This window comes from Bos indicus, chromosome 14 (genome assembly GCF_029378745.1).
Source record: "Bos indicus isolate NIAB-ARS_2022 breed Sahiwal x Tharparkar chromosome 14, NIAB-ARS_B.indTharparkar_mat_pri_1.0, whole genome shotgun sequence".
NCBI classification, from domain to species: domain Eukaryota; kingdom Metazoa; phylum Chordata; class Mammalia; order Artiodactyla; family Bovidae; genus Bos; species Bos indicus.
In genome coordinates, this window is record NC_091773.1 from 45,057,207 (window position 1) to 45,069,361 (window position 12,155).

At 39.7% G+C, this 12,155-nt stretch overlaps 1 protein-coding gene across 1 annotated transcript; it reads right to left on the reverse strand.

Moving 5' to 3' along the window:
- Window positions 1–334: 334 nt before the first annotated feature.
- Window positions 335–8,306, reverse strand: FABP12 (fatty acid binding protein 12). The gene is made up of 4 exons (XM_070802164.1): window positions 8,224–8,306; window positions 6,213–6,385; window positions 2,666–2,767; window positions 335–492 (listed from the first exon to the last, which is right to left on the reverse strand). Exons 1-4 carry the CDS (start codon window positions 8,294–8,296, stop codon window positions 418–420), a joined length of 423 nt encoding a protein of 140 aa, XP_070658265.1. The 5' UTR covers window positions 8,297–8,306; the 3' UTR covers window positions 335–417.
- Window positions 8,307–12,155: the final 3,849 nt, after the last annotated feature.

Sequence of the window (12,155 nt, forward strand, 5' to 3'; positions counted from 1 at the left end):
GGACGTGAGTCTCAGTGAACTCCGGGAGTTGGTGATGGACAGGGAGGCCTGGCATGCTGCGATTCATGGGGTCGCAAAGAGTCAGACATGACTGAGCGACTGATCTGAACTGAATCAAGCTGATCACATGGACCACAGCCCTGTCTAACTCAAAGAAACTATGAGCCATGCCGGGTAGGGTCACCCAAGATGGATGGGTCATGACAAAACATGGTCCACTGGAGAAGGGAATGGCAAACCACTTGAGTATTCTCGCTTTGCGAACCCCATGAACAGTATGAAAAGTACTCTATTGTACAGGCGTATTCAGCATGGCATCCAAAGCTGTTGGCATTTTTGCAAAGGTTCTCTCGTATTAGTTGTCATAATATTTTTATTTAAACAGCCTTGGCAGTTTGGATCACAGTTTGAGAGTGCCTAAGAGTTTGAGACTGGGTTTGTTTGTACTCTCTCATATGTTCGTGTGCAGGTAACATTGTTCACAACACTTTCCTTGAAGACAAACAAAGGACAAGATATTTCAGTACTGCTGGTGAAACTGACATTTAGAAAAAGGCAAACTAATTGCTATGCATACATACATTCCTTAAAAATTCGGAAAAGAAATCTATAGACAACTATAAATCAAAACTATTTACGAAGTGATTTTGCCATGTATACATATATAAGATTTGGCACCAATAAAACAGAATATTTCACTTGTGATAAAGTAATATTCTACTTAAAGTAAGAGTATATATGTACATACACATATAAACCACAATTACATATGATATATATGACACAATGTGTAAATATATGCGTATATGCATATACAGATATATATACAGAAAAAGTTTATTTATATGAACTTGAAATCTTTATTAAAACATTTTCAAATGCCTACATTGAAGCATTTTTATAGATACTCTATATTTTTCAAATAATAATATACATCAATACAGTATTTCATGATTTTCAGAGCACTGATATACACATGATGGTATTTAATTCTATCCAAAATTTTTTTTCCTACATTTTGAAGGCAAGAAAACTGAATCTTGGAGAGGATGAATGGCTTTTCCAAAGTCACATAAGAACTGAACATAGAGATGGAAATCCATGTCTTCAGATTCTGAATCTAATATTTTTTCTAATGAACTATTTAAACCTATCTGTTTAGTGATTAAGGTCTTTATAGAAAGCAATAAAATCAATCATCCTTAGTCTTCCACTTCCTATTTTATAAGGGGATGTACTCCATTGTTGAAAAAAAATATCCTTACATTAAGAAATGAGGATAGATTTTTTATATTTCCTTTGAAAGAACTATTTTATACTGTGCCCAGAACTACCATTTTATTCATTTTAGTGGAGGTAGGGTTTGAGAAGAGGAGAATCATGAACATGTTTCCCTCCATTCTGTACAAACGAAAAAGATGATTGGGGAAGCCATCCTGAGAGGCACAGGATAGACTAAAAAAATGTGGATGTTGGAATTAAGCCAACCTGGATTTTAACCCCAGCACCACCACATTTTCACAGCCAAATATCCTCAGGTAAGTCAGTGTCTGATTCTCAGTTTCCCCACCCATTAAATGGATTAAGTAATCTTATTTCACAGGAGTATTGTGAAGATTGGTTAAATAGTACATGAAAACATGGGGACATGGTAGCCATTAAGTGTTAGTTTTTACTTGTTTTTACTTTTTACTTTTTACTTACTAGATCAATTACTTCAATTGATCTAGACATCAGCCAGACAGTACTTAAGCTTTGCCTCTCTCGTTTAAATTTCCTTTTCATGCTTTCACTTGGTGTTGATCTGGAAAACTGAGAAATTCACCCTGGTGTGGAGCAAAGGGTCAGCAACAATTTTCAATCCCTACTGAAATCTTTCTTGCACAAATACGTGCTTGTTTTGGCTTCCACACCAATCCAAATATGAGGCAAGACAATTTTATAAATTCTCTCTAGGTTTTTAGTTTCTCAATCCTTGCACATTTTCTAATCTTCATGATCATATATTTATCTGCCAATATCCTCCACTCCCATTCTTATAAAGCAAGAGGAAAAAGAAAAACTACATTCACTCCTATTGTTTTAGAACAAGCTGTGTGATTTTATATACAGTTATTGTGTGCATGCTCAATCGCTTCACTCATGTCCAACTCTTTGAGACTCTATGGACTGTAGTCCATCAGGCTCCTCTCTCCTTGGGATTCTCCAGGCAAGAATACTGGAGTGGGTTTCCATGCCCTCATCCAGGCAATTTTCTCGACCCAGGAATCAAACCTGCATATCCTGCATCTCCTGCATTACAGGTGGATTCTTTACCCACTGAGCCACCTGGGAAGCCCATATTTTGGTGGTGCTGCTGCTAAGTCGCTTCAGTCGTGTCCGACTCTGTGCGACCCCATAGATGGCAGCCCTCCAGGCTCCGCTGTCCCTGGGATTCTCCAGGCAAGAATACTGGAGTGGATTGCCATTTCCTTCTCCAATGCATGAAAGAGAAAAGTGAAAGTGAAGTCGCTCAGTTGTGTCTGACTCTTCGCGACCCCATGGACTGCAGCCTACCAGGCTCCTCCGTCCATGGATTTTCCAGGCAAGAGTACTGGAGTGGGGTGCCATTGCCTTCTCCAATATATAGGTGTTAGATAGAAAAAATGATAAACAGTTCACTCACCACGACCATTTTCTTATCCACCAGCTTCCTCCTTATGGTGATCTCTTTGCCATCCCAGTCCTGAACCTGAACCAAGGAGTCATCATCTAAGATTACCGTACTCTGAAACACAGACAAGACCAAATTCAGCTCAGACTGTGACATATGAACTCTAAAATTTTATCAGGAGACAAATTCTTTTCAGCTGTTGTGATATTCTCAGGTAGTTTTTGAATGGTGTTTACAATTCCATTTATTCTGAGACTTCATCAACAGTAAATCTGTTGGCTGATTCTTCTGGGGGAAAAGGTTTTAAAAGAGTAAAAACTAAATATTACCTTCAGGAGTAAGTAAAGTTTTTACAAAATGTATTTATTGCACAGGCCAAGTATTATCTTTTTGTGTAAAGAATCACAAGTGAGTTTCAAGTTTAAAAACATATGTGAAGCTAATTCAAACTCCCAATGTAAGATCCCATTTCCTCTTCTTACTCCAACAATATAAAAATAATTATAGTGTTGTGGGAATATAAAATGGTGTGGCACGTATTACAGTGAAAAAATGATGGGATTTGTAGAGCTTCCAGTTGATGAACATATTTTTTTTTTTAAATAAGTTTATCTATTTACTTCTTTATCTTTGGCTGTGCTGGGTCTTCACTGCTTTGCTCAGGCTTTTCTCTAGTTGCAACAAGCAGGGATTACTCTCTAGTTGTGAGGTGAGGGCTTCTCACTGTGCTGGCTTCTCTTGTTGTGGAACACAAGCTCTAGAGTGTGTGGGCTCAGTAGTTGTGGTTGCTGGGCTCTAGGGCACAGGTGCAATAACTGTGGAGCACAGACTTAGCTGCTCCTCAGCATGTGGGATCTTCCTGGACCAAGGACTGAACTCATGTTCCCTACAATAGCAGGTGGATTCTTTACCACTGATCCACTGATCCACCAGGGAAGCCCTGATGAACATATTAGTGTGCTGGGAAGGTTGTGTACCTGGAGGGGTATGGAAACTTCAAACCATTTCCCACATACCATGTCTTATGCATTTCTTCCCTTTTGTTGTTCCTGAGTTGTATGCTTTATAATAAAATGGCAATAGAGAGTAAAGCAATAATAATAATAGTAAAATAAATAATAAATAGAAATGATAGTAATTGTAACAACAACAGTAGCTAGCACTTTGGTAGCACTATTTATTGTGTGTGAGGCATTCTTCAAGAGTATTAACATATTCATGTAATTCTCACATCAACCTTACGACGTAAGTACTATAATTATTGGGCTTCCCAAGTGGCTCAGTGATAAAGAATCCACCTGCCAATGCAGGAGGCACAGGAGGTGCGGGTTCTATTCCTGAGTTGGGAAGATACCCCAGAGGAGGAAATGAGAACCCACTCCAGTGTTCTTGCCGAGATAATCCCATGGACAGAGGAACCTGGAGGGCTATAGTCCACTGGGTCACAAAGAGTTGGGCATGACTGAGTACACACACACTCTATAATTATCCCCTTTTGCAAATGAAATGGCTGAGTCACCATGAGTCTGTGACTTGCTCATAGTCACACGGTTGACTGAATGATTGGTGGCAGAGGTGGGATTTACACCCACACAATCCTGAGCCAGAGTTTGCAGCCTGCTCCTCAAAGTTTAGAGATAACCCTGTTAAACTCTATTGCAGTTCAGTTCAGTTGCTCAGTTGTGTCCAACTCTTTGCGACCCCATGGATAGCTTGCAGCATGCCAGCCTTCCCTGTCCATCACCAACTTCCAGAGCTTGCTCAAACTCATGTCCATTGAGTTGGTGATGCCATCCAACCATCTCATCCTCTGTCATCCCCTTCTCCTCCTGCCTTCAATCTTTCCCAGCATCAGGGTCTTTTCCAATGAGTCAGTTCTTCGTATCAGGTGGCCAAAGTATTGGTGCTTCGTCTTCAATATCAGTCCTTCCAGTGAATATTCAGGACTGATTTCCTTTAGCATTGACTGATTTGATCTCCTTGCTGTCCAAGACACTCTCAAGAGTCTTTTCCAAGACCACAGTTCAAAAGCATCCATTCTTTGACACCCAGCTTTCTTTATGGTCTGACTATCACAGCCATACATGGCTACTGGAAAAGCTTACACCTCAGAGTTTATGCATCCACTGAGCTGGGTTTTCTACCAGAATTATTTACAGTCTGTCCTGTGATAGAGATAATGATAGTTACCAAATTTCCTTTCTGCACTTCTGTACTTTCCAGTCTTTTTGTTTTGGTAGTTTTTTTTTTTTTTAATTTAGTATAGACATCTTTATTAAACATTTTTGGTCAAAATTCTTCCATTTGATATTATACAGGAATGTGAAGTCTCATATTATTTAACAGAAATCTGATAATGTGGTATTCAGTTCCTTTTATTAGGACTTCACTATCCATATTGTTTAACAATCTATTGAGTGCTTTCATTCAAATGATACATATTTATTGAGCAAATATTAGTATTATGTAATATCACTAGGTTCTGTGAAACAGAACAGACAAGACATCCTTTCTTGGAAGAGCTTATATTCTAGTGTGGAGGAACAGTCAATAAACAAAAAATATAAATAAATTGTGTAATATAGGTAAATTGTATATTGAAGTTGAAGCCCATGAGTGAAAGTGTGTTTCAACTCCAGGTGTAGACAATAAAAAGCCTAGTGTCTCTTTCCCTATTTTGTTGACTTAGATCACAAACTTCAGATGGTCCAGCTACAGGTTAGTTGAATCTCCTTTAGCCTGGTCCCTGGAGAAATTAAGAGGGACAGATACTCTACGCCCCCATCTCCAGCCTCCTCCTCCACAAAGAAACTTCTCCAACTCCACCATAACACTGAATATGTACTATGAGTTAGAACTCCGATTGTGTAAGCACTGAGAGCTTGTGGATAATTTGTTACTGTGACATAACCTCACCCATACCTGCTAATGGGCTTCCCATGTGGCACAGTGGTAAAGAATCTGCCTGCTAATGCAAAAGACGCAAGAGACTTGGATTTGATGGATTTAATCTATGGGTCGGGAAGATCCCCTGAAGAAGGAAATGGCAACCCAATCCAGTATTCTTGCCTGGAGAATCCCATGAACACAGTAGCCTGGTGGGCTACAGTCCACGGAGTTGCAAAGAGTCAGACTTGACTGAGCATGCACACACATACACACGCATGCATGCCAACTAACACAAGTTTTTTATTCATTGTAAATCCATGTATGGAAAACTGCTACAAAATGGAAAGGCAGAGTTTTGTTTCTGAGGTCTAAAAATGATTCTGAAAGTGTTTTCTGTTCAATATTTGCGTAAGAATTGTTAAAAACACCATTTTCAGTTCTGGTCCCAGATACCACAGCCTCTGGTGATGGAATCTGGAAGTAGGCATTTTTTACTAACATGCCGTGAGATTTGTATGTATATTAAAATTTGAGTTCCTCAGACCAAGGCTTAAGCCAAAAGTTTATCTAACACACTTTAGATATGTTCACCATAATTGCTTACTTACCTGGGAAGATTTCAAAATTAACATTCGTAATTAAATTTATCTGAAAATGTTGAAGGCCTCACCTTGGTTTTATGGCCACCTGGTGTGGTTTCCTCAAATTCTTCTCCCAGTTTAAAGGAGATGTCATTATTTTTAAAGATGCTTTTGGTTTTTATAGTGATCAGATCTTCCTTTGTCATGATGGTCACAGTGGGCTTTGCCAGACAGCCTAGTTTCCTGCTGGCTCTTCCTATTCCTGGAAAACAGATAAAAGGACACAGTGATTAAATCTGTTGTTGTCTCCCAAGACTCTCGTTAGCTGTATATGCTAATTAGGAGGTTTTAGAGCTAAACAGATTTGACTCTGCTTGAATTCAAACTTCTAAGCTAGTAGCACCACCATTATATGTTAAAATAGGGTATTTTTTACAGAAAAAAAAAAAAAATCTATCTCCAGTTTTGATCTAACAGCTGTCATGTTTTCTGGTCCAGTAGCTATTAATCCTATTGTTTCATGGACCCTTCTGAAAATTTTCTTAAAGATATCAACCTTCTTCTTATTTTAAAAATGCACTCATTTACATAGAGACTAAACCCTTTGGCATGAATTCTTCCAGATCTTTATTCATTCTCTTACATTCTTTTATGTTCACATGTATAGGGTTTGTTTTTATCTATTATGTATTTTTACTGTTGTGAAATATACATAACATAAAATTTATCATTTTAACCATTTTAAATGGCAGTACATGTAAGTGCAATTTAAGTACAATTAAGTGTCAGTAAGTACATAAACAATGTTATGCAACCATCACCACTATATATAGAATTTTTAAAAATACAAATGTTTTGTTATAACGATTGTTATTCAACTTGATTTTCCCCTATATCTGTATGTTTTGGAGAGTTTCCATGTCAGTACATATAAGCACAGATTTTGTCATAGCTACATAATATTTCATAGTATGTGCATTCTGATATTTAGTTATTTATGCCCTATTGATGCCTAATTTAAGGATCTTGAAATAGGGAGAGTATCCTGGGTTATCCAGGTGGACCCCAAATATAGTCACAAATGTCCACATGAAATGTCGAAGAAATTTTCCTTATAAGAAGAGGAAGAGGGATATTAGACTCTAGGAGAAAATGTGACTTAGGAGCAAAGAGTGATGTGCCATGGCCACATGCTAAGGAATGCCAGCAGTCATCAGAAGCTGGAACACAAGATCGATCCTCAAAAGGCACAGAGCAAATGTTTGCAAAATGAGCATTTTTCAAGATAATAATGAACGGATTTGTGGACACAGGTCGGGAAGGAGAGGGTGGGACAAACTGAGAGAGTAGCATTGATGTATATACAATCTCTCAGTCGTATCTGACTCTTTGCGACTCGATGGACTGTAGCCTGCTAGGCTCCTCTGTCCATGGGATTTCCAGGCAAAAATGGAGTGGATTGTCATGCCTTCTCCAGGGGATCTTTCTGACTCGAGGGTTGAACGTGTCTCTTGCATCTCCTGCATTGGCAGTCAGGTTCTCTACCAGTAGCACCACCTGGGAAGCCCAATATATACACTACCACGTGTAAAATAGATAGGTGGTGGGAAACTGCCGTATAGCAAAGGAAGTTTACCTCAGCGCTCTGCGATGACCTAGAGGCGTGAGTTAGGGGAGGTGGGAGGGAGGCCCAAGATGGAGGGCATATATGGGTACATATAGCTGATTCACATTGTTGTACAGCAAAAACTAACACAAAGTTTATACTCCAATTAAAAGTAATACTCCAATTTTATATTGGAGTATATATACACCAATTAAAAATTAATTAATTTTTAAATGTGATTTTTTTGTTTTAAATCATTTATTGAAATCATTTACTATTTAGTATATGGCACATGTGCAAATCAAGGGTAAATTACGTGAGAGCAGGGATTATGTCAACTTCAACTAGTTTTGCACAGAACTGTATCTAGGTGCTAAATCAATATTTATTGTTTCTATGTGAAAAACTGAAGGAAGAGGTTCACACAGAGCAAGTTCTGTGCTGTCAAAGCTCCCACTTTTACTGGCTGTGATATGCAAGTAAATATGGCTCACCCAGTTCTTTCATATATTCTTCAAAATTTTCACAAGAAATGGATTTCCATGTTCCCTGGAACAGATCAACCATTCTGCCTAAGTTGACTTTAAGGAAAAATTGCATCATATAAATAAGTATGTTCCTTGAAATATGTTGGAACCTGTTTTCAATACAATTCTGGTTGATAGTGCAGAAGAGTCAGGGAAAAAAAAATAATAAGGTACTCTAATCTTTGTCATTGTCCCATCAAACCACCCAAAGCAGGAAAGCTCTCTCAAATGTAAGGAAGTCAAGATGAAAATGGAACATGGTACAGATTTTAGCAGGACTAGATGTAATTTTTCCAACTCTAATTTAGGGTCAAAACTAATGTTACAAATTCTTTTCTGTTTCCTTCCATAAGAACGCTACACACAGCAATGAGTGAAGCAAGTGCAAACTGAGACAGCTGTGTCTTATGTCTAAATTCCAGGTCTCTCTCTCTGTTTCTCTAGTCAAGGATGATCTAGAAAAAAAGCCAATGTCTTAGCTGTATAGAGAGCTTGTAATATTTTCATTTTTGATCAGTTCAGTTCAATTCAGTAGTTCAGTCATGCCCGACTCTTTGCGACCCCATGGACTACAGCTTGCCAGGCCTCCCTGTCCATCACCAACTCCCAGAGTTTACCCAGACTCGTGTCCATTGAGTCAGTGATGCCATCCAACCATCTCATCCTCTGTCGTCCCCTTCTCCTCCTGCCTTCAATCTTTCCCAGCATCAGGGACTTTCAGATGAGTCAGCTCTTTGCATCAGGTGGCCAAAGTACTGGAGTTTCAGCATCAGCATCAGTCTTTCCAATGAACACTCAGGACTGGTCTCCTTTAGGATGGACTGGTTGGATCTCCTTGCAGTCCAAGGGACTCTCAAGAGTCTTCTCCAGCACCACAGTTCAAAAGCATCAGTTCTTCAGCGCTCAGCTTTCTTTATAGTCCAACTGTCACATCCATACATGACCACTGGAAAAACCATAGCCTTGACTTGATGGACCTTTGCTGGCAAAGTAATGTCTCTGCTTTTTAATATGCTGTCTAGGTTGGTCATAACTTTCCTTCCAAGGAGTAAGTGTATTTTAATTTCATGGCTGCAATCACCATCTACAGTGATTAAGGAGCCCCCAAAAATAAAGTCAGCCACTGTTTCCACTGTTTCCCCATCTATTGATACTTTGAACTAAAAACCAGAGAGACTCCATAGATGGCATTTGAACCAAAATGTTAAGTTTAGTCAGTGCTAGAACAACCATTTTAAGTCATGTACATATTGAGCAAGAGAATGGAGCATAAAGAAAAGGAAGGAAATACAGCAACTATGATGAAATCTTTCCAGTGAATATTCCAGTTGATTTAGGGTTGACTTGTTTGATCTTGTTTTTATGCAAGGGACTCTCAAGAGTCTTCTCCAGCCCCACAATTTGAAAGCATCAGTTCTTCAGCATTCAGTCTTCTTTACAATCCAACTCTCACATCTGTGACTACTAGAATAACCATAGCTTTGACTACATGGATCTTTGTCAACAAAGTAATGCCTCTGCTTTTTAATACACTATTTAGGTTTGTCATAGCTTTTCATCCAAGGAGCAAGCATCTTTTAATTTCATGGCTGCAGTCACTGTCCTACTACCCTGAGTGTAATTAAACCACTGCTCATTCAACCCACATCCATACACTGAGCTGACCTCTCCACAACTCATGTCCAGGCTTCTTCTACTCCTTCGGCTGATCACTAGGACCCACCCATAGTCCTAGGAATGATCTGAGGGGGTGGGTACTCAAGCAGTGGGGACATGGTCTGGGCTACCTGCTCACAGTTACCTCACATCTCCTGGTCTTACCCAGCCTTGATCCCAGATGCACAACTTTGATTTTACTTGGGCCTGCTGCTGGGGCTGCCTGAGTTTATGACTCTGTGGGTCTGACAGAATCCAGCTCATAATGGACAGTTCCAGACACATGGTTACTTGGCATCCTCTAATCAAGAATTCCGTCTATGCTCAGTCCCTGTAACACAACAAGAACTCTTTGCAAAAAGCATATAAGTTCCCATTGCAGATGGCGTGGCCTTGTTCCCCAGTGTCGGAGGTCTGTGTTGTGTAGCTCCTACCCTGCTTTACCTATGTGTTACGCTGGGTCTTTTCCCAACACTAACACCTCCAACAGCATAGAGTTTACCAGATCATCTGACCCAAGTAGCAGAGCTACTTGTATTGCAGCCCTGACTTCCTGCTTCAGGCCTCACTCAGGGCAGAGATATTCACTTGTCACCCAGTATATGGGCTGGAACATGTTTATGGATGTGGAGTCTGTTTCCTTCTTTCAAGTAGAAAGGTAAGATGTAGCAAATTGTCTTAGAGATGTCTTCACCTTCCCTTGACCCACCCGGATCACTAAACACTTTATAACCCTAGAAGTTTCCTAGTTGTCACCCACTTTAACACTCATGCTTTGCCATGCCTGTGTCTTACCAGTGCCTCCAGCATGCGAGCCACTTCTTGCTCACCCTCCTGATCAATGCAATGTTGTGTAGGATGTCCAGACAACCCAGATCTTATCTGAATGTGTATTATGACAGAGAACAGAAGATAATGAAGCCTCAAACAGACCTGTACATGTATATAGTCAACCGTTTCATGTAAATGCAAGCAGTTTCTGATCTTTCCAGATTGGGAGAAAAAAAAGTGCCAAATCACATGGATACTGTGTACCTGAGGCCATATTCATCTGCTCTTGCAAAAGTAACACATAGCGCAGCAGCCGCAATCGGGGCTATTATTTGAGCTGGCTGTGGCCTACAGTCATTCTCTGATTCATTGGTTTCTACAGGGACCAGACTGGTGAATTAAATGGAGCTATGATATGAACCTCTGTCCCCTGCATTCTCAATATTGTTTAGAGTAGCATTAATTTCTACCATTCCTCTTCATCACCACTTCCAAATGCAGTATTGTTAGATTCACCATCTTCGCCAGGATTGACCAGGGGCTGGGATAGAGAGGAGAACGGAATGTAGAAGTACAGTTTCAAAAGATTCCATATCGCCTTCTCACTACGATAGCTCATTTGGTTGGAATGGGAAGAATTCAAGATGGAGGCTACTCCAATGGCCACCTATATCAGTCCCAGTTATATAGTCAAGGACAGGGGAGGTCATCACTGGTTGGGTCCACAGACTTACTGGATACATTGAGAACCAGAATGTTGATTATTACCTGGCTCTAGTACATCTCCTCTCTAACATGCTGCTTTGGAACTCTGTGAGTCAATGTTAATTCAGATCCACTACCCTTATAATATTTGGATATCCCTCTTTTCCCAGAATTTATTTTCTCAGCTGAATTACAGTTTATCTCTTTTGAGGAAAATGGAGGAGGTAAATACACTGTATTTTCCCCATGGCATTTTAAGATTCTTCCTCTTGTGGACTTGGTAACCTCTTTAGCCACTGTTTTCCGGGTTTGAAAACTGCCTGAAGTTTGAGATCTGGGCAAAGGATCATGAATTTCTATTGGCATGATGACCCTTAGCCTGCTGCTCATACATTCTTGTCTTTTGATTGTATTGATTAAGCAGTATCCCCATTAGTTATTCATCTACTTTGCCTCTAGGGGTGCCATGTTCTATTAAGCATCTCCACAATTCCCTCCAGGTCAAGCCCTTTTAGCTACAACCCCCTGGCTTCTGGCAGGAAAGTGCTGCCACCCAGTCCCTATTGCTTCCCATTTCCCTATTGCTATCAATGAGCAAACTGACTGATTGATATGGAATTAATATGGATACACATATAGCTATAAATATCTTTTTCTCTTTTTAAAGAAAGGTATAATAACTATATTGATCCATACCAGAAGTACAGCTCTTTTTATTTTCCTGTAGAGAAGGAGAGATGAGAGCCCCACAATATAAGAGTTGCCAG